The 22,875-nt window shown below is 38.8% G+C and overlaps 2 protein-coding genes across 5 annotated transcripts in view; one reads left to right on the top strand and one right to left on the bottom strand.

The window, feature by feature from the left end:
- The window catches only part of TRMT44 (tRNA methyltransferase 44 homolog (S. cerevisiae)), a 22,988-nt gene extending 20,560 nt beyond the window's left edge, over positions 1-2,428 (bottom strand). The window contains exons 1-2 of the mRNA XM_010583548.1: positions 2,399-2,428; positions 126-443 (exon numbers count right to left, since the gene is read on the bottom strand). Of these exons, the coding sequence (XP_010581850.1) occupies positions 126-443; positions 2,399-2,428 (348 nt within the window). The remainder of the gene's footprint in view (positions 1-125; positions 444-2,398) is intronic.
- ACOX3 (acyl-CoA oxidase 3, pristanoyl) overlaps positions 233-22,875 on the top strand; it is a 37,537-nt gene continuing 14,894 nt past the window's right edge. Inside the window, exons 1-9 of one of the 4 annotated variants that reach the window (XM_010583503.1) lie at positions 233-524; positions 3,590-3,768; positions 5,902-6,135; positions 7,188-7,259; positions 8,728-8,817; positions 10,843-10,986; positions 12,417-12,505; positions 22,039-22,135; positions 22,556-22,738. In XM_010583503.1, coding sequence (XP_010581805.1) covers positions 3,601-3,768; positions 5,902-6,135; positions 7,188-7,259; positions 8,728-8,817; positions 10,843-10,986; positions 12,417-12,505; positions 22,039-22,135; positions 22,556-22,738 — 1,077 coding nt within the window. In that variant the 5' untranslated portion in view covers positions 233-524; positions 3,590-3,600. Of the gene's footprint in view, positions 525-3,589; positions 3,769-5,885; positions 6,136-7,187; positions 7,260-8,727; positions 8,818-10,842; positions 10,987-12,416; positions 12,506-22,038; positions 22,136-22,555; positions 22,739-22,875 lie in introns of those variants that run through there. The other 3 variants (XM_010583506.1, XM_010583505.1, XM_010583504.1) reach the window with 3 other exon arrangements.

Below are 22,875 nucleotides of genomic sequence, written 5' to 3'. Positions count from 1 at the left end.
CAGCAGCCCCATGGCCGCCCCGCCGGTCCTGCCGCCGCCGCCGCGCAGGGGGAAGAGGCGGAGCGCGTCGCAGGCTGCTCCCGTCAGTTCCCGAGGCGGGGACGGCGGCGGCCGCAGGTAGGTACCGCGTCCCTTCGGGCCCGGGCCGGGGCTCGGAAGCCCCCAGCGAGGCGGCCGCGGGCTGCCGCCTCACGGCGCAACGGCCGCGGCCAGGGCGGGCGGGAAGCGGCTCCTGTCAGCGCTCCCCGGGGAGCCGCACCTGCCGCCGTGTGGGGCGCGGCGGGAAACTGCTGCGGTGCCGTCCCGCAGCTGAAAAATACGGGGTACCGGCCGCTCCCAGAAGCAAACGTCGGCTGGAGGATTTTTACCGAATTTACAGCTTCTGTTTGAGGAAGGTCTGTATCGTGACAGCGGCGACGGTGCCTCAGCGTGGAAGCGCCTTCCTGAAAGCGGACTCGAAACTGGGAACGCTGACTGACCTGACAGGCACCCAGCGGCCCGACTCGTCAAGGAAACAAATCTCGGTACATTTTTCGTAGTAAAAACCAGTACATTACGTAGTCTTTATTTTTTTTCCCCGCCGAGCAGAAACGAGGCCCCGCCCTGAATTGAGACAGTTCAAATAGAGGTTGTGCAATGAAACCTCGAAGGACTCTTAAAGAAGCGGTTTACTTCCCTGCCTTTAAGCTCCCCGGTGTTGTCCTTCTCTGGGCAACTGCCATCACCAGTTTTTTATTTTATTTTATTTTCTAGCGGCTCTGCATTTGCGTGTAATGGTATTTCTGACGGAATAAGGGTACAATTTCGTTATTATTGATGGTTACCAAGTGTCTGAGCTGCGTTATTGTTATGCAAGACAGTTGATGATAATACACTGCAAACTGAAATATTCCCTTGTGGTTTGCGTACCGTTGTTGTCCAGTCATGAATTTGAATTGCTAGCAGGAGCACCTTCCACGTAAAAAGGTTTTCAACTCAGCATTTCTCAGTGAAATTGCAGCAGTTCTCAGCAAGTTGAAAGTAACATGCGTTATTTTTTATTGCCACATCCACACACAGATTTCAAAATGTCAGCGCAAGGCTGAAATTAACACGGATGTTATTCTTTAGGGCAGTCCTTTATTACTTCCCTATTGTTACTGTCTGTTTTGCTTTCCTAATTAGTTTTGAAACTGTTTGCTTGGAACCAAACTATATTAAAACATTGTGCGAAGACCAAGAGAGAAATTGAAATTTTTTTGAAGTACGGGATCCTTTTTTATGAACGCTTAAGTTTTCTCATTTGAGCAATCTCATTGATTTGCAATGTAAATAGATGCAACAACTGCAATATTTTGATGTAAATTTTTCTCTGTTCTGAGCCAGAAGCCTTGAACTTCTGCCCGATTCACTTGTTTTCCAGTTAGAAGAGTAATGTCTGTTTATTTGGCTTCAGGTTGAAATGCCCTTTCTTGATGCCTTTTTTTCCCCCCCCTCTTTTCTTTCCAAACCTGTTGCTCAATACTGGAACTGCACCTTCCTGGAACCAATTTGGAAGTCACATGCAGAAATACTATCCTGCAGTCCTCTTCTACTATGTCTGTACTGTCCAGAACTAGAAAATGACCTCCATAAGAGGATTAGTTTGAAAGAAAAGAAATGTAGCAAGGACATATATCAAGATGATGAGGAAGAAAATGTGATGGAAAAAGTAGAATACCAAACTAGTAGTTTCTGTACTTTTATCATGTTCATAGTCCATACTGAGCCCTTGGCCAACCCTGGACCTGGATGTTCTCCCACTACCTTTGAGAATTGCTTCTTCCAGCCAGTCCCCTTGTTAATGTGGCCAGCTTCTGTTCCCTGCCCGATCACTTTTGCATCTTGCAACCATAACACAGATCTCTGCCATCTGCATGAAGTGACAGAAATTGCTGGGTGTGATACAAGCAGGTAGCAGCAGAGGGGACTCCGACATCTGCTTCTGAAAGCAGCAGAGGTATAAGCCTTCACTCTTTGGACCAGGTCATAACACAAAGCGACATTCCCCTTCCCTCCAAAGCCAGTGCGGTTGTACCCACAGATAATGAAATCTTGCTGGTTCTGTAAAGTTTTGCTGTGCGCTTGCATGACCCATATATATACACCACAAAATGCCAGCAGACTACATGGGGCCTTACTGCTTTTGATCACGTACACAAGAGTCTGAGGCCAACTCGGCACAGAAAGAATAAGTGTATTCAGAAAAAAAAGTTTGGTGGCAAGACAGACTAAGAATGTTATAAGCCACCAAATAACAGAAATGCAAATTTAAACTTAGGGAAGAAAGAGGGAAGAATGAAGTGTGGTTGCAAAGTTCATACTTTGTTTTATTTAAAATTTATTCTCAAGTATGGCAATATGACACTTAAGTGCATACCTGTGCGCTTACAATTTTCCAAAACTGCATCTTCCGTGTAGAAGAAATGCCCTGTAGTTTTATATGTTTTGTAGAAGTCACTGCTGTGATAGTTTTATTTTACTTCATGTATGCAGGTTTAATCTGTACCTTTTACAGACCCATTGCAGACAGGGCCTCCTGCTTGTCCCATTTGCCTGTTCTATTCAAGTCAATGTTAGTGACGGACAGCATGTTGATATTGCTCTGGTTTAACAATTCTAAATGTTCTCACCATATCAAAGCAATGGAATAGTATACAGGGCTGGAGGAGTTTATGTTTCCCCTCTGTAAAGCCACCTATTTGTTTCTGAGCCACACTCCTAAAGGCCTGGGCAGATACACCCTGGTAGCATAGTGCTCACATAGCCAAGTAGATCTGTGGGAGCTAGCCCAGTTCTGGACAAGATAAATCAGGCAAAGGAGATGCAAATACGCAGAATTTTACAGAAGTTTGTTTCTTGCAATTGCAGTACATGAAATGAAGGTTTTATTACCCACTTACTCTTTCATATATTCAACCAGTGGAAGATAAGAACAGAGTTCCTGTTGTTTCCCTGATGTCTTCTGCCTTGTGTTTATGCATGAACAGTGGCTCATCACTTCAATTATATAAAACCAGACCTTAACATATAACCGACATGTCATTTAGTTAAAAGTTGTTTGAATGTTAACTAGTAATGTGGAGATAAAATAGGCATCTCCTGCATTTGGACAAGGCTTTGTATGCATGTTTGGGTGCTTTCATATTTTACTATTTTGCATTTAAGTTAGAAGCGAGTTAACAATTATTCACTATATGTTATTTAAGACGTTATTTTTTTGCCTGGATCTTTTATCTCATTGATGCCCTTTTCTTATTATGGAATATTAACCAATGGTGTCCCTCTTTCATATTTTGCTTATTTCAAAAGGTTTAGCTCATATTTTAATAACAAAGACCATGTTATTCATTTACATTTGATCAAAGGCAATTTTCTTCTTATCTTGTACCAAGCCAATTGAATTAGAAAAATGGAAGGGCAAGGTTTTAATTGGCTCTGCACTGCTGTACTCATACATTCGAACAAGTCTGTGGATTTAATTAACAACCCTTTTGATTTCTTTTTATTATTAAAAATTAGACATCTGCGGTGCTTCAGTTTGTGATATATCTTTCCTTGTTTGATGCAGTTTAGCTAACTATGGCACCTACACTGAATCCGAGAGAACCCACTGGCAACCAAAGTTCATGGGAAACTTTGCTACCAGATTTCCCTAGAGGACCACTTTGCAAATATCGTAAAAAAGCTTCCTTTAACTGGAAGGAGATGGCAGTGTTACTAGATGGTGAAGATATCATCCAGCTTAAGGTAATCTTTGCAAGAATTGTAAGCATGTGTTAATTTTGGAGATATTAGTAGAAGCAAGTATGTGATTTTCAAAGGGAGGGTATTTACTTTAATAATACTCTGTAGATGTGCAGCGTGAAGAAATTGGTTTTGCACATCCAATTTTCAGAGCAGAACTGAACTTTTAAGCAATCTACTTTGCTGTCTCATAAGGCTCATGTTATTACTGAAAATCAGTACAGAGGAGACCAGCAGGTGCTATGTTACAGCATTCATTTCAAACAGAAAGAACTATATTCTACTGTATTTCTTTACTGTACTGTTTGCATTAATTCATATATCCCATGGTTTTACAGTGCACTTAAGCTGAGCTAAGTTCATGCCACTGTCAAACATAGTATATCTGTCTTCCTTTCACTGACATAATTTCCTGCAATCTGTGCTTGCATTAATGCTTCTGTGGCATTGCAGTTGGACAGATTAGCATGCCTACCTTGCTGAAAGCTAACCCTACCAAAAAAAAAAGAGGTTAATTGCACCACAAGAGATGGTGTGGGTATGCATGACTTGGAGATGTAGGAGGAGACAGAACTGACTTTTTTGAAGGTGATGTAGATTTACATGGATTTAAGCTAATCTTGAACATTCACCATAATTATTAAAATCTTAAAAGGTGGATCAGAGAAATCAGAAATGCCTTGTTCTGCATCTGACTGATATGCTTAAGAGCATAGAAAAACCACAAGTGCCCTGTGTCTGAGGGCGTTTCAAAGCCGTGTGAGCAAGTAGTATTGTTCATACTGAGAAAGGTGTATTGGGTCTGTCTGAGACGGAGTTAATTTTCCCCATAGCAGCCCTCATAGTGTTGTGGTCTGTATTGGTAGCTAGAAAGATGTTGGTAACACACCAGTGTTTTGGCTACTGCTGAGCAGTGCTTGCACAGCAATGTACCCCCTGTCTTACCAGTAGGCTGGAGGTGGGCAAGATCTTGGGAGGGGACATAGCCAGGACAGCTAACCCAAACTGACCAAAGGGATATTCCATACCATATGACATCTGCTCAGCAGTAAAGGCTAAGTAAAAAGAGGAGGAAGGGGGGGCATTTGTTATTTATGTTTGTCTTCTGGAGCAACTGATACCTGTACAGAAGCTCTGCTTCCTGGGAAGTGGACGGACATCGCCTGCTAATGGGAAGTAGAGAATAAAATCTTTTGTTTTCCTTTGCTTTTGCACGAGACCTTTGCTTTTGCTTTATTAAACCGTCCTTATCTCGACCCATGAGCTTTTCATTACATTTTCTCTCCCCTGTCCAGCTGAGGAGTGGAGTGATAGAGCAGCTTTGGTGGGCACCTGGCATCCAGCCAGGGTCAACCACCATAAGAGGGAATTACCCTACCTTTCAAAGAAAAGCACAGGAATACTGGTTTTCTTCCTACTTATTGTGTCATTCTCTTCAGAGAGGAGGAAAGGGCTTTAAAAACCTTTTATAAAGATTTTGCCTAAGGCACTGCACTCTTTTTTCTAAATTACATGAAAAACAATTAAGAAGATGTGGATATCTTGAAGACACAGAGATCTGAAGTAAAAAAATGCCATAGTATATCATCTAACGAATTAAATAAAAAGATCCAAATTAAAACATTAAAAGATGCACATCCTCATATTGAATGGCTGCATATGATGGTTCCATTAAATGGAGTACGTTTTTGCTTTCACCTGGGAACAGAGCAATTGTGGTAGCTTAATGGCTTTACCATTATGGCATATTTCTAACTGGAGTTTCACCTTTATTCTCAGATTGAGGGCCATTGCCCTTTAGATCCTGCCGGCAGCTTCATATAGTGAAATTATGAAGCTGCTTGTAAAAAGCAAGTAAATTTTACCATACTGTTCTCTTACATTCAGAGTGAATCAGTCGCACACTTATTGCTTCATGTCAAAGGAGCTTTCATAAAATTTAGCTGCATGAACTGTATATATAATGACAGACCATTTACATATATATTTTTAATTCTCTGGAGTTTTGGCTTTATAAATTTACATCTTCCTATCAAATGATGTAATTTGAGGCCTAGTATTATCCTAGAAGAACTATAACTTTTTTCATTAATGCTCTTAGATCAACATTCTCATGTCAGTTTTTTCACCCTAAAGAACAGAATCTTCTCTGCTCTGGAAAGTGATCCTCTCTTTGCACATCGTCCTGGAGAAGATTTGTGCCGTGAGAAATATCAGGAGCTGACATTCCTGCGCTGCAAAAGGCTCTTTGAGTATGATTTTCTTACTCAGCAAGAGATCATAGAGAACCCATTAAAGATACTTAATATGGTCATCTGTGTAGGAATGTACGATTGGTCTCCGTGTCTCCAGTATTTCTTACATTGCGGTGTAAGTACATTTCGAAAGGTATAGTAGTGTATATTTGAATGTAAGTGTCTCATCATAGCGTAATTCCATTGCTTTCTGCCTATTTTATTAAAGCTATATCTTTTCCCAGTCCTTTGTTTTCAAAAATGAAGTTAATTTTAACTATTTAGAAGAATCAGATTGCTGTGGGATGAAGTTACTAGATCTTTGTCATTAAGACCTGTCTCCACTGGAATCCCACCTGGAAAGTAAAGGTGGAGCAGTATAGACAGAGCTACAGAAAGATATTTTGATGCCTACAGTTCCACCTTCTTTTGTCCCCTCCTCTGCTTCCTCTCTAGGGCAGCAGCAGCCAAAGAACTTGGTTGTTGGGTCCTATTTGGTGCCTATGTCTTTGCTGTAGATACAGGTATCAGAAACTCCCTTGCCTCACCCTCAGTGTGTTGATTCAGGGCAGAATCCTGAAGGAGCAGAAACCAGTGTAAAGTTTCTCACTGACATCAGTGGCTGGGATTCTGTTCGTCAGTTGCTTCCTAGATGAGTCTCTCAGAAAGAAGGCTTGACATAGCTGGGCAAATAATATTGGTTGAATTAATTCTTTATTACTATTCACATGGCAGGGGAGGGTCTGGGAGTGCTAATTTTGTTATGTGAATATCCATCTAGAAAAACTGAAGGTAGCTTTAAAAACAGTGGTTTTGTCTGATCTTGAAGCAGCTATCTTCAGTTCCTAATCCCTTTGCAATAAACCAAACTAGAATCGTCTTAAAGTTTTACTTTACTCAAGGGGATATCAGTAAGGACAAGTGGAAAGTGAGCTTATTAAGCATTTTTAAGAGTTTGCAATGAAGGCTTGAATAGGTTAGAGCTGTGAAAATTTCAGTCCTCTATAAAGAGGCCTTGACATGATTAAATCCTGACTTACCTCCTCCAGCTATAGTCTTAAGTAGTTGTTTACTGTGCAGCCTACTTTCCCTGGTCTCTTTAATAGAAATCACTATTACAAATTATTACGTAAGTGCAACTCCCATCATGGGGTCACTGATTTCATTCATAATTCTCTGTTTTTACAGGTATTTGCAGGTACAATTTTGAGTGCTTCTGAGAGGTTTGCAGACTTTGTGAAACAGGCTTATAGCATGGAGGTAATTTTTTTTTTTTCTTATAACTTGTGAGAACGGGGCACTGTCAGAACCGTGGCACTACCTGCATGCTTGTGTAATTTCTGATCTCTTTACATACCTAGGTACTTCTAAATAGTGAAAGAAAAGACCAAGGAGCAGGTGCAAGCACTGAGCCCTGACTATCCTCACTGCTAGCTATTATGCCACTGTCTGGATCTGTTTTACACTGTCCAAGTTAACATGCAGACAAAGTTAGTGGACTTCTCCCAAAAGGCAATATAGATGACACTACACCAGTTTTGTCTCTGTCCACAGTTTTTTGAGAGTATATCCTAGCAAGTTTTTGCATGCTCAGACACTCCCACTTCCCACACCTACATCATACACTGTGTAACACATATCCTTGCCATGATGGTATAAATATTCCATTTCTGATGCTATAAAATGGAAAATAATAATGTCATAATGCCACAGAAACACCACAGGGAGCCCAGTGAACTCCAGGACCGAGTGCCCTGCAGAATAAGTGTAGCCTATCTGATATAGAAAGAGCCAATCCTAAACAGTTTCTCCTGTCTATGCCATTTGGTCATGTGGGCAACATTCACTGTCTGGCCTGACCTTCTGATTTTGAAAGATATACGTGCTGACCGCACCCAAACTGAGCTTCATGCTTCTTTTGTTATTCTTTATCACTTCTTGTCTTTTTTTTTTTTCCAATCATTCACCTTCCTTGCTTATTAATTTTCTGAAATTCTGTATGCTCATAGACAGCAATATACTGCTACATAGTTCTGATTTGATACCCCATGTTAAAGATCAGGATGAATTCTTTCAGTGACTCTCAGTCTACACAAAAGCCTGAGGATACGTATTTGTCAGAATAATTTTGCCTGAGGCTTCCGGTTTATTTTATTTTTTTTTTTATTCTCACTTGCTTTTCAAAGGTTTGCTACTGAAGAGTATGTACTACAGGCCAAACCTGTCTAGGGTAAAGGATTCCAGTATGCACATTTCAGTGTGGCTTCAACTAGGCAGCGTTCCCAAATGCTGCTGAGAACCAAGAGTATGCATACATTGATCAGATATAAATTCATCCCCTTCAATAATGTAGGCTATTCGCAATTTTGAAAATAAACAGCCTTATTCTGTTTTTCTCCTAACTTTGGGAGTTCCCAGAACTGCTTGTAATGCAAGCAGAGTGGACAATTTTCACCACGCAACAGTTCTTTCAACCTAGACAGCTGAAAACTTTGTCAGTGGATGTAATAGTCTGTACCTGCCTGAGTGAGTCAGCCATCAGCAAAGGAAAAAAGAACCTGTTACCCTACTGCAGGCATGGTGTCCTAGCCTTAAGGTTACATTTGATTGGTTTCTTGCAATTGCAAGTTACTTTCCAATAGCTGTATTTGCAATCATTTGAAAATCTTACCATTTTAATTGCTGTAATAAAGTAGTCTTGAACTGTGCCTTGTATCTCCTTATTTAGATTTTTGGATGTTTTGCTCTGACAGAACTCAGCCATGGAACTAACACCAAAGGCATACGGACTACTGCCACATTTGATCGTAACACTCAGGTTAGTCCTTAATGCGCAGGAATGATGTTTGACATTGTTAGATGCTGTTATTTGCTAACAGGACAGAATGATTCAAGGATTTCTTTGATTAACAAGAAAGAATCAAGTTCAACTCCAAATGTAAAAAAAAAAAAAAAAGTCAAATACATTGGAGGGAAGAGTGTTTTGGGGGAGCCCTTGTTCAAGAAAACCAAAAGAGAAAAAAACATATCATACTTCAGGTGCTGTGGGTGCCTCAGTACAGAGACAGCTCGCTCTCCCCTTCATTCATTTCTAAGAGAAAAAAATGGATTCCTGCAAAGAATACAGTTAAGGGTGGATGTGGGGATTTCAACAGATAAGCATGTTCCCACACAACTTTCCAGTGTTTTCAAAACAAAAGTCTTCTACATTAATATTTTTGACTACTGTAAAGCAGTGCATTTAATACCTGGAATACTTGAAAAAAAGAGGAAAGTGATTCCATTCCAGCAGAACAAAATACAAGAAAGTGAAATGGTTGTCTATCATATATCAATATTTACAATAAATCCAGAAATTTCTGTTTTCTTGAACAAATAGTTAATTTAACTTCTGGTTGTGATATAAAATAAGGATAGCCTTCACCTTTGTTTTGTCTCTTAAGGAATAGTTGGACGCGCAGATTAATTGTCTTTTGTTTTTAAATATGAAGGCTTTATATACGACAATTAGGATTATTTCCTAAGGATCAGAAAAAGAAATACGAAAAAGAGATAAAAAGACTATTGAAGAGACCAAAAGAGCAAAGCAATAAGCTGCTCTTTCCATTAGGATACTGCTTACTATTCATAATTTGTTTTCTGAAATCAACACTGCTGCAGAAATAAATTCATTGTACTAACGTTTTTTTCAGTAAATGAATAAAACTCATTGTAGTTTTACATTAAGGGAGAAGAAAATAGAAGTTAAGAGAGGAGGCTGATAGAACTTTCTCTCTTTGTCATGTACATGCTTGGTTTATGCCAAGTTGAATTTAAAATGTGTTATTTAATGTCCCAAGAAGGTATGCTCATCATCTCCCCCAAAGAATGTGGCATTTTATTGCACTGTAATGTACAGAACTGGGTGCTATTACTGTCAATAATGTCACTCATATATGTACATCATGAAGTGGCTTCAAAAGAATGAGAAGTGAGAATATTAGATTTGAAACATAAGATTTTATATTCTTTAGTAGGACAACATCCCAGTCTGCATTTTTTCATATACAAGCAATTTAGTGATCATTTATGCAATATGGACAATCGGATTCCTTTCCAGAAAAAAAACCAACCCACAACTTTGTGAGTTTGGCAGCATGAAAAGTTCCATTTAAATAAATTGAGTTGTATGCTGGTGATGAGTGCACTGCAGTAAAAGTGACTGAAATGACTAAATCTTTGTTAACATCGTGGAGCTCTGAGTTCAGATTTCCTTTACATCCAGAAAGCACACTATTTGGAATCTAAAAATCTGAATGCTGAAGCTATGTCTAAATTTCAGGATACATGTATTCTTCAGAATTCCCACTACTCATGGTCCCCCAGTTGTCCAAACTCGGAAGTGCACTGCCTTTCACACTGTCAGCCAGGCTTCCTTTCCACAGAAAACTGTGTAAGAAGGAGGTGGTCCCTGCATAGAATTCAGCCCTCACAGCTGAAACAGCCCCCACAGTCCCTCATGTGGACTCACAGCTCAGCTTAACCTAAGATCTAGGAAATGCTTCTGAGTCCATCACTTTGCTTTACTTTTTTTAACTGCTTAAATGAGCAATTAAAAAGGCTGAATTTCAGGCTTTACAGTGAAGTAATGAACTTTTTCAGCTCTAAATTTTTCCTAGCTACATGTATTCTCTCCAAAGTTGAACGCAATAAGAGAGATCTCAACTGTTGGAGTGGAGTATAGAATGAAACCCTGGCAGTTAATGTTTTCAAAACATTACCATGGTCATGAAAAAAAACCAAAATAGCCGTGTGTTCATTTTTATGATTTATATAATTTGCTCCTTTCTTTTCCTGAATACAGGAATTTATCATCAATACCCCTGACTTTGAAGCTGCAAAGTTCTGGGTTGGTAATATGGGGAAACATGCCACTCATGCAGTTGTGTACGCCCAGCTCTATACTCCTGACGGACAGTGCCAAGGATTACATTCCTTTATTGTACAGGTAGAGTGGAAATACTGCTTATCTTTTTTTTCTTTTGGGGGAGAGTGGGTTCAAATTAAAGACTTATTGTTATGCTGTTGAGTATATCTGACCAGCACGTTCTTTAATTAATGCTTTCCACATTTATTGCAACTGTAACAAGTGTACTGTTTTTAAATGTTCACAGATTTTGTGATGGTTGTACAGCCAGTTTTATACTGTCAGTTTTCTGCAAAAAATTCTGAAAAATACCGAAGAGCTGAAAAGCCTCCAGATTATCACGCTACCTATATAGTTAGAACTAACCTATGCTATATGAAGTCCTGAAAGTTTTGGTTGAGGTTTAAGATGATTTATGTCTGCCAATGCTGCAGGCCGATCTGCATGAAATCTTCAAGCTTCTACCACAGAGATCAGTTTAAGATTAAAGGCATCAAAAAATATGGCAATGCAGTAGAGAAGTTATACATAGTAAAATGAACTAGTTGCAGACTGAACAGAATTTATTACAAAATTGGGGAATATCTCAAAGCCGATTGTTACATAAAAATTCCATTGATTCCTACTATGTCTGTGTACACCTGAAGAAGGTTTCAATGCTAGTCATCATTGTTAATGCATATTTAACACACTGATGTAATTAGTGTCATATTGCCAAAGTAATTTTCATTAAGGGATCTATGTCCTGAATGAGAGGATACGAAGGTACAAGTTAGATCCGGGATTATGTTGCTAAAAAAAACAAAGAGCTTTCTTTAGCGTTGTCCTGATTTTAGCTGGGATAGGGTTAATTTTCTTTCTAGTAGCTGGTATAGTGTTATGGTTTGGATTCAGTATGACAATAATGTTGATAACACACTGATGTTTTCAGTGGTTGCTAAGTAGTGTTTAGACTAAGCCAAGGATTTTTCAGCTTCTCATGCCCAGGCAACAAGAAGGCTGGAGGGACACAAGAGGTTGGGAGGGAGCACAACCAGGACAGCTGACCCAAACTGGCCAAAGGGGTATTCCATACTATGTGATGTCATGCCCAGTATATAAACTGGGGGGAGTTGGCCTGGGGGGGATCGCTAACCAGGCATCGGTCAGCGAGTGGTGAGCAATTGCATTGTGCATCACTTGTTTTGTATATTCCAATCCTTCCATTATTATTGTCATTTTATTATTGTTATTGTCATTATTAGTTTCTTCCTTTCTGTTCTATTAAACTGTTCTTATCTCAGCCCCTGAGTTTTACCTTTTTCCTTCAGATTCTCTTCCCCCATCCAACTAGGTGGGGGGGAGTGAGTGAGCAGCTGCGTGGTGCTTAGTTGCTGCCTGGGGTTAAACCACGACAAGCATTGATAACAGAATACAGAATATATTGGGAATGTTTTCACTGTTTGAAAAGTTCAATCAATAACTTTCATTGTTCCACAACTGAAATAATGTTTCATTCCACTTCTGTGCAGATTCGAGATACAAAAACTCTCCTGCCAGTGCCAGGTGTGATGGTAGGTGACATAGGAAAGAAACTCGGGCAGAATGGGTTGGATAATGGGTAAGTCAATCCATTAAAAGGAGGAAACATTCTAGATCATATCACACTGTAGTGGTGCAAATATCCTTCTGTGTCAGTTCTGTCTTTACTTCTGAGGTATTCGCTAGTAGTTTTAAGTTGTTGGTATTTCTAAAAAAAAAACAGATTGAAAAATCTTGAATTTCAGTATTTTCTATCTGAACAACTGTAGTCTTTCTGCTTCTCTCACTTTTTAGGATATGAAGTGCCACTAATACTCTGTGAGTATCCCTAAGCTTTCCTGAAATCATAGGCTCTGCAACAATAATAATGAAAAAAACCACAACGTCCATTAAGTTCTGAGTAAAGAACTTAATCAGCCTCTCCACCCATCTGGGTGAAAGCCCTTAATTATTTTGTCTGACAGTTTCCAGCCCATAAGGTTTATTGTTAGTAAAGATGTAAGATTAATGAGACCCAGCAGAGAAACTAGGTATCTATCTTATTTAAACCATTGGATTTCTGGACTAATCCTGTTCACTGCAGGAGAAAAGGAGAAGGTTAGTTATTTTTTCTGTATTCTCTGTGTACAGCTGAAGTTAAAAAGTACCTGGGCTCCATTGCTGAGTTACGGACTTCAGTGACCTTACTGTGTCTCCACTTTACTAACCAAAGGCATCTGATGTCAAGGAGAGACAGTGAGGAAGTTGAAGTAGATTTCTGCGTTAAAACAGCCATTATGTAAAAATAATTATTTAAACCTCTGTGTTAGTTACATTAGTTACATTATTATATCTGTGTAAAGAAAGAGACCTAAAACAGTAAAGGGGGAGTGTGGTGGGGTCACTTCTTTATGCCTCAAATTTACCTCTTTCTGTTGATTCAGTTCGTTACAGACGTATGTGTTGTCCTTCATAACATGCCATTGCAGTAAACAAAGTAGCATCCTAAGGTATCCTGCTTTGAAATGTAGTCGCTTTGACTGGCTTTCCAGAAGGTCATAGGTCTTCTGTAGTTTGTTTTCTGTACCAGCCTTCTCCTGATAGCCCAAATAATCTGTAGTGGCAAAAACAGCACTGGCGTTTATGTAGCTCATTCTCATTGATTCTCTGTTGCCTGAAGACACAGATGAAATAAAGAAAAAAAAACATATAGAAAATTAAGTTTTACAGAGGAAAAATGTTAGAAAAGGCATGGAAAAGAAGGAGGTTGGAGTTTTGGTATTTTTGCCTGCATCTGCATTATGGACTAATAGCCACCAGATGGCACAGCAACATGGGCCTGAGTAATCTAAATGTAATTCAGCTTCATATTCCTATAGAAATGTTCAAATTCTGCTGTTCGTTCTTAATTTGCAGCACAGTTTCATGTGCAACACAAGGAAGGAGAAGAGTGTGCTTGTCACATAACATAAAAATGCATGTAATTTTAAAATCTATTTAACCGTTGATCTGTGGGGAAAAAATAGAGCATTTCTTAAAATATCAATAATAACTGAATAATCTGAAATGATAATTCAGATAATACACTGTAAATAAGAGATACCGATGACTTCCTATCTTAATGCCAGATGGAGTCCCTTATCTTAGTTACATTATATGTCATTTAAAGCAATCATAGGGCATTCTAATCTTTCTGTTTATTTGTGTATGCTGCTTTAAAAAAATATTATTATTTTCTGCTAACAGTGGTGCCTGAGGAGTCCCAGTCAAGTGTCTAGATCTCTTAAGTATCGATTAAGACAGTCCATTTAAGACAGCAACTGCAGATTAAGATAGAGGGATGAGGGAGCCCAAGGTTACCAATAGATACCCTTCAATCAGCTGAAAACTCTAGGAGCCTGTGTTCCTGATCTACCTCAGCTATTTTCTTTGGAGAGGTCTGATGCTAGATGCCAACATGGTTCAAAAGAACTAGTTTTCATTTTGCAACCTTCCTGCTCACACTGAGCTGTCAAAAATGTCAGGACTTGTACACGTAGCTTCTCAGAGGTGCACAAAGGCCTAGATGGGGACTGGAGAGGTAGTAGCTTCATAGCTCTGCATTTGTTTGCAGAGATGAAAAGCTGTGCCACTCTAGAAAATGCACTGCTGGTTGCATGATCTGCAAAATGCCAAGATTCATAGGGAGAGATTTCACTGGACACTGCCTTGTCAAGGTGTTCTCCTAAGCGGTTTAGTAATCTTATATCCTAGCTTATCCCAGAGAAAGCACAGCCTGCAGTATAGAAGCCTGTTGTATGTAGTGATGAGAAAATATTCCATTGTGCTGTGACTACAAGTGTTAGTCTCTGCTGCATGCTTTGCCAGTTTTTTGAATGTATGTGTGAAGTCTGGTTCAACTACCATACACATTTAGTAAATCAGGTATATTTCCATGTAGTTACACTCAGGGTAAATAGTCAGAGTGAAGATCAGAGTATGACATCTCTGGCAGAGATACCAGATTTTGTTCCTGTACTTCAAGAAGTTTATGTTACTAATTTGCAATATGGGTACAGAGAGTTAAGCTCCTGAACACTTTTGAGGGACATGGGAAAGAAATTCCAGACCTTCGTTGGAAAATGCCATTGATTTATGCTATGTAAGAGAACAGAGTAGATGATCGTAGTTGTCCCTTCTGGCTTTGGAAAACAATAAATCTCTTGGGTCGTTTGGCTGAAGGCTGGTTTCCTGCTAATGCAGAGTGTAATGTTTTCAGTAACAGAAAGAATTTCAGAAGTAACGTGGGAATTTTTGCAGTGTAAATCCAATTGACTAGCCTGCTCCTTCTGTCTTCCAAATAATTCTCATAGCTTCATAATTGGAATGTCCAAAAATCACATGGGTTTTGCAAGTCTTTTTAACTTCACCTGGCAAAAAGAGACAAAATCACTTTAAAATATTTTCAAATATTTTTCTTTCTCTGCCATTTACAACAGTTTGTGTAATCAATAGATAAATGGTTAAAAATAGAACTCCAGTTTTTCTTATGGAGAGTTTAGACTGGTTTTGTGTTTTGTTACCAAAAAATAAATCAGACTGCCACCAGGGGATGCAAGTGCTTCAGTCCTTATTTTTATAATATAAAAATGTCCACCTGTTGCTAGTGCTCTGGCAGTCTTTGAAATTTGCTGTTCACTGAGGTCCCAAAATGGAAATAGCTGAGGAAAAAAAGGATGACTGAAAAAACTCTGGGTATTTGGGCTCCAGGAGCTTTTCAATAAAATTCATGGCAGGCATAAGAGGAGGGACATAAAGCGAGAGTTTGGGTAAGTGCTGATGTGCATTTCTGTTTCTTCCCTTTGTTGGTTGTTTTTTTTTCCTACCCTGGCCAATGTAACATTACCAAAATTACCCATTACTGCAGTGCACGTCAGTAAATGATTGCCGCTGAATCAGTGATGAACCAATTTCATGTCAAGTTGTAACTAGCAGCAAATTGCTGCTTTCCCCACTCAGAAATAGAAATGATGCCCAAATGAATCTGCATGGGGAAGAGTTTGAAAATCAGTTATAATTGTGTTTCTGAAGTGGTGCTTAACACGCCTGTCTTTGTAAACATGTTCTGAGCTCATTCAGCTGTATCCACTGATAACGTGTATACAGTTTGTTGAGCAGACAAAACCTATGATAAGGAAAGAACTAGTGAAATTAAGCTATCAAAGATACAGCAAACCACTGCCAGACAGAAAGCTATTTATTTTAACTGAACTCTTTGCAGGGGGGGAAAAGGATCTTTCTGGGGGAAGAAGAGTTGTTAACTGTATCTAATTATAATGATGGACTTTGGAAAACTGAAGTTTTTTATTAGCTGTTTAACAACCTTTCATGTACAATTAAAATGTGATCAATCTCTCCACACATACAACATGCTAAGACATTTAGCATGTTCTCTAGCAATCACTGAGGCCAGAGTCGGTTTTCTGGATACTGAAAACAAAACAAAACACCCAAGAGGAAATGGGTAAAGGGGATTTATTGGGCAGAAAAGCAATAAATGGTATAAAAGAATCCCTCCTGGAAAGAGATTTCAGGTTCTGAAAGCCCTCAGTACAATTCCTTGTGTATTGGTGAAGATGGCATCCATCACACAACATGCAAGCCTTTACAGATTACTTTTAAATGATTAATTCATATTCTTTTTCTTTGTTACTATTTGAGTATCAGTGCCAATAATACATTAAGATTCTGATACTGCTAGTTTAAGGGCAGACAAATGAAAGTCTAGTCCTTCAAAGTGTTTTTGTCTCCTAGTTTATCCTCTTAACTCTTAGATTTTGCAATGGTTGCAGTTATTTCACTAGGAAGATAGGAGCTGTAATACATGGTTGAAACCTAAATAGTCTTTGGAGCTTCATCTTACAATCCAAAGCAGTAGTTTGGTGAAGATAATTCCCATACTCGGCTTCTTTCGTTGTTTGCTTCTACTCCCACACTGTCTTTTTCTTTGTACTGGGACAAACATTTATGGAGATGTGTAGGGGACTCGGCAAGGGAACTGGAACTGCCTGAAAACTAATCCAACAAAAAAATTTGGCTGTCTTCAACCAGATCATTTGTCAGGTCTGGTTCACTGCAAGGCCACAGAAGAGACTGTTCCGGTACAGGGAAAGGGGCAGTACAGGGATGTGAATAAGAAAGCCAAGTGTAGAAATCAGTCCTGCTTCTCAACTAAACAAGCTTATGCTTGTTTAATGTTTTTATTGTCTTGCAGCCTCTGACCAGAGTCACAAACAATTGCAATAGTAATGAAGAAGCTGTAAAATAAAAAAAAAAGTTAAAAATGCATGTACCTGTACTTACATTATCTGAATACATTACCATCAATACTTCAAGTGTTGTGAACAGTGCCACTTTCACAGTTAAACCAAATATTTTGCAAGACACATTTTGCATATTTGCAATTTAAGTCAAAACAGTGATTTTTGCAGTGGAATCATTGGTATTTCCCTGTTTTGCCCTCTCCACTTAGTTTCTACAGTCAAGGTTAGACACTACATGGGTATGTACAGTGCTGTGCACCTTGCTAAGATGTAGTCATATTGCTGAAGAGTGCTGTCTTATCCCCTCATTTTTGTCACTCACATATATGTCAAAACTGTAGCCATAGCCATTTCATACTGACAGGGACTTGATGGTGCTAACGGGGAAAGGTAGATTCGGATCTGGTCACGCATTTGTTTTATCACCCACAGAAATATAGCCTCACGTGCATCTGCAGTGAACTTCAGACAACCTTTATTGTTCCTTAGCAGAGTTCTGTCAGCTCTCAAGAGTTGCAGGAGTCTGCACATCCAGAACTCCTTGCAAGACTGGCACTTAGACTATGAGAACTTTAGGGTGAGTGGGTCTTCGTGTGTCAATGAAGTCCATTAAGATAGGATTAGGAGGCCTATAAAATGCTATGTTATTTTATCATTGCTATTGAGCATTACTGTTACAGAGCTGCATTCTTAGATTAGAGCCTTGATTGTAGAAACTAGAGCTAAAATATTGCCTTGCAGTTTTCCCCAGCTTCTCTGTAACTCAACTCTATCCTCAACTCTAACCTTTCTGTGAGTTTCAGTCTGGAATATGTGGCTGTTTTCTTTCCTTCTGCAAGTTTTTCACAAAACCTCTGAAGTGTTATTCTTCCCAAGGTTTACTATATCCCATAAACAACCGTGAGATCACTTGACTTACAGCCTTCCAATACCATTCACCTGCTTTCTGTTTCTGGCTGGAAGAATTGAAGGAACTGTCACTGCACCATCTCTAACATAGTCAATAACAAAAGCTGGCAGGAAAGGCATTTTAGTGAGTCTGAAATTCACCAAAGCATGTTTGAGCTATTTGTACTATAGGTAACAGCTTATTAATTTAGTACTGGCAAAAGGAGCTCATAGCTTTTCCAGCTGCTCCTTTTTTATCAGCATTACTGCACACCAGATGAATTACTATTGCATGATTTAAAGTCAATACGATTAACTTTGCTTGAATTGTTCCCTAAACTACTGGCCAAAGAACCCAAACAAGAATGCTACTATTGGAATAAAGCTTCACTCTGCTCAGCTAATCTAGGTAGAAATCTATGTGATACAGTTTTTTTACCTGTGGGCTACATAATGCAAAATTGCACATTGCTATAGATACATATTTAAAGTGACAGCAATCTGTCTGTCTTGCTCAGAGGTCTTAATCTCAGTCACAGTATTTGCTATGCAGAAGAGGCCCTAGTAGGGTGGCTTTCAAACCTATGGTCTTGTCATCACCATGTGAAATTTAGCCATTTTCCAAACTTGCTGGTACATGATATCCCCATGACTCTGTATACAGTTCCATTATTCTAAGATATTTTTTCAATTCTTTAAGATTTTTCCCCTAAATGCGTTGACAGATGTGGTCCATGCCTATTCACTATGCTTTCTAGGCTAGTAACCATTAGAAATGCGATCATTGACTTCATTAAATCTTACTATTTATTTTTAATATGTTCCAATCTCAAGTTCAAATTGGCCAGTCTAACATTTTCAAATAGCAAAGTTCTTGGAGAAGGAGCGTAACAGCAGTTGGCAATGATCTTACAAGGTCGCCTAACTCCCAGGTCCTGTAAGGTTCTGCTTTTATTTTCAACACTGGTGCTTATAGGCAATATATCTTATTTCTTTACACATGGGAATTTTCTGTGTGATTTTTTAATTGCTAGTTTTGTCTCTCTGTTTTACTTCTTAAAGTTTTTGCCATCTTAAAGGTGTCTATTTTGATAGCAGCTTACAGAAAAAGAAGGAAATCGTGTACTGTAATGGACAATATCAAGGAAAAAATCGAAACTTTCAAAAACTGTTATTTGAACTTTTTCATTTTAAGAAAATAGGTTGTTATATAATGATTGGAAATATAGCATTTTGGTTCACTAGCTGTGAAAAAAGTTATAAGAAGGGTATATATGTGGGTTTTAATCAAAATAACTCTAAGTAATCTCTTATGTGTTACAGAATTAGCTACATTATATTTATGTCGGACAGATTATAATAAAACTTTCTATTATGAGTTTTTGCTCTTTCCAACAAAAGAATTCCTCTAGATTTAACTATTTGGGATTGTATCACAATAGGTGAAAGTGGGTAAAACTGTTTAGATCATTCTGGGAGCTGTTTTGCTTGGCACACATCTGTCTCATGTTCAATATTAGTAGGCTTGAATTTCCTAAAAGTAGGTTATTAGTATATAGATTTATATATTAGTAGATTTGAATTAGCTTTTTATGAACTCTAGACTTTCAAGCATCTATCAATATATATAATTTTCTACAAGTGCACAGCTTTGCAAATGAATTGAACTAATCACTACAGTGTAAAACACAAAAGGGCAATTTGCCATCTTGTTCGTTGCCATTACTACCACGAATCTTGCTGTTCAGCACACAGAAGACTAAACATGCCTCAAATATGTATTTGCTAAGAGAAGACCCAAGAGCTGGAGCGCTTTGAATTTTCTTCCTAATCTGTGCCCCAAAGATTGTGTCATCTCTCTGTTACATCAGCTCTTCCTTTAGTCTGGTTTATGATTCCAGTTTTTATCACCCATTCAATAGCTTTTTAAAATAATATTTCATTGCTTTCTTCCGTGCATCTTTTCCTACTTGGGAGGGATCCTTTATAAATACCCATGAAGCTCCCTTTACCTTCATCACTCAGATTCCTCCTTAAAATTCTCATTTGCTCTAACAGCTTCTAAAAAAATGCCAATGCTTAGCTGCCAGTGTGCTGTGACTGGCAGGTATCACATCAAGAAAGTATTCTTCAGTAGTTAGTGTCTGCCTCACCATTTGTTTGAACACGTTTGTAGCTTCTTGCCTTATGCTTGGGTTGTAAGCTCCTAGGAGGAAGCAACTTGTAGTTCTATGGATGTACCATAACTAAGAAAAGGGAGTGCTGAACCAGGGACCTAAACCTTGCCACACACACTCCCCTGTAATTAAAGTAATGAGCAATAATAATTAAACAGCTCGAGTTCTGTCTAACATGCATGCTATTGCTTAAAAATATTGGAGCTGCTATACAGTTTTAGTTGTGATGGATTTTATTTGGGATATAGGGAGCAGAGAATGTGAATTTAACCAAAAGATCTTTTTCAAATGAAATTTTTTATTTTCAGTGATGCAAAAAAAATACTAACAAAGATGGAAATCAGATTTTTGGAAATTCTGAATTTGCTTCTCTTGCAAAGTAGCATTGTCTCACTGAAGCTGGCACTTAATAAAGCACTTTTTAGCATTGTTAAAGCCAGTAAGCAGCTGGTTCTTGGTCAGGATAGCATGCTGTTCTCTGTGGCTAAGTCTGAAAATACTGTGTATCTCTAAGGCTGAATAAATTCAGTATGCAGATATGTTTCCCTGGAAACAACTCGTAATTTTAAAGCACATGCAGCAATGCAGCCCTTATGTAATTTATTAATGTGAAAGACCTGGCTCTCATGAGCCTTATTAAATAGATCAGCCAGTATTGGCAGGAAAAAGGAATTTGCTTTGATTACAAATACAGCTTTTCAAGTGCTATTAGATACTGAGATATTCGTGAGTGGAGCTGATATTACTGCTATTTTGCCAAGTTGTATTGCCCATTTGGGTGAAACAGTTCATACACTTTCTTCCTGAAGAATATGAATACTCAGGATATTCTGCCTATTCTAACAACTTCCTTCTTTATTGCTGCTAGGGCACCACAATTCAGGTTGTGGTTATCTTGCTCTTCCTTTTTAAGATGCCACATTCCAGGGACAGAAATCCTAGTCTGAGTTTAAACAAAGAAAATTTCTCCATTCAGTTCCTTCTCAGGGCACTATTTCAGCTATGTCCTCATTTGTATTGCAATAACATGAATAATCCTCACAGATCTATATTTTAGACTCATAAAAATATACGGTGTCTCTATTCCAAAGCAGTCTCCAGTCTGGACTGAACAGCACCTCAGTAAAGCACATGGTTCAGCAGAATTGTTTGTGGCAGGGAATTACTAGGAGTCAGAATGGCCCAGTCAGGTTCTAAGCAGGAGATGGAAGTTGTTCATCTTCCCAAGCTTTTCAATAGCTGAGATATCAAGCTAAGTAACTTAACTAAACTCCTGCAGGCTGAGAATTCAGTTCAGGTTTCTGGGATGTTGGTGAAAGTGTGTCAAACTGCCTCTGTATAAGGTCTCTAACAAGTAAGTTTACCTGTCCTTCCTCTCAAACAGAATACATTGCTAATCCTTCTATTAGTTGTTTACCTCTCTACTTATGAAGCTGCTGAAATGGTCTCTTAGAGTCAAGGAGGTGTTTGTTTTGGTTTTGTAAGCATCATGGTTTTTTTTTTTAAAAAAAAACCAAACTCAAGAGTTATAACAAATAATTTTCCATCTTGAATTTCCTCTGCTGCTCTGAATCTGAAAGCCTTTGTTCTCCCAGGCATACTCTCCTAAAATTACCTACCTGGCTTGATGGGCACTATTTTCAGTTCACTGATACGCCTGAGATCACTGTGTAATTGTGTCTTTGTTGTGATCTTTCTTCTGTAACGTAGACACATCAGACTGTGTCAGGGTAGATTTTACATTGCTTGTGTGTTTGTTTAAACAGATTTGCCACATTCCACAATGTCAGGATACCTAAAGAAAACATACTGAATATAGCTGGAGATGTCACAGCTGAGGGGAAGTACTCAAGTTCAATCAAGGTATGAATCAAGGTTTTGTTTCGTTAATACAGTTCATTAAATATACAAAGGTATAAGCAGGTTAAGAGATAGAGCATGTGCCTCTCATGTTGGGAAGTACTAGATACCTGGACTTAAATAAGGCTATTGACGATTTCACGTGAGATAGTCAGAATGCTGGTTTTTTAATTGCCTTTCAGAGATGTCTCAACTCACCTTACTGATTTTACTGACTTCCTGCTCTTTGCGCTACGCCACTGATCCCAAAGTAGTTTACAGAAACTACTTTGAGTCTTGCCTGAACTCCTTATCTGAATGTGTCAGGAAACAAAATTGGCCAATCCTCTGGGCTTCTGATCATCCTACCAGAGTGGTATCTTTACAGGGGATGTAAAGGAAATGTTAGCCTCACCATTCAATCTGTGCCTTTTATTCATTCAGGATGTTAAAGAGCGTTTTAGTGCAGCTCTGGGATCCTTGTCCACTGGCAGAATTCTGATCACGGCACTTTCCACGACCAATTTAAAGCTTGCCTTATCAATAGCCATTCGCTTCTCAGCAGCTCGCCGTCAGTTTGGACCAACTGATGATGAAGAAATACCTGTTCTTGAGTACCAAACACAGGTAAATACTTTGGAATTCACATCTACAGACTTTTATGTAATGAAACGCAGATTCAGAGCTACCACAGATCAAAATAGCAACACTGAAGTTAGGGAAATTAAAGTTGTCTATGTCATCTGAAGCGTCATTCTAGTGCA

Source organism: Haliaeetus leucocephalus, unplaced genomic scaffold (assembly GCF_000737465.1).
Source record: "Haliaeetus leucocephalus isolate CR32 unplaced genomic scaffold, Haliaeetus_leucocephalus-4.0 Scaffold906, whole genome shotgun sequence".
In the NCBI taxonomy this organism is placed as follows: domain Eukaryota; kingdom Metazoa; phylum Chordata; class Aves; order Accipitriformes; family Accipitridae; genus Haliaeetus; species Haliaeetus leucocephalus.
This window is presented reverse-complemented; position numbering and strand designations above follow the sequence as displayed.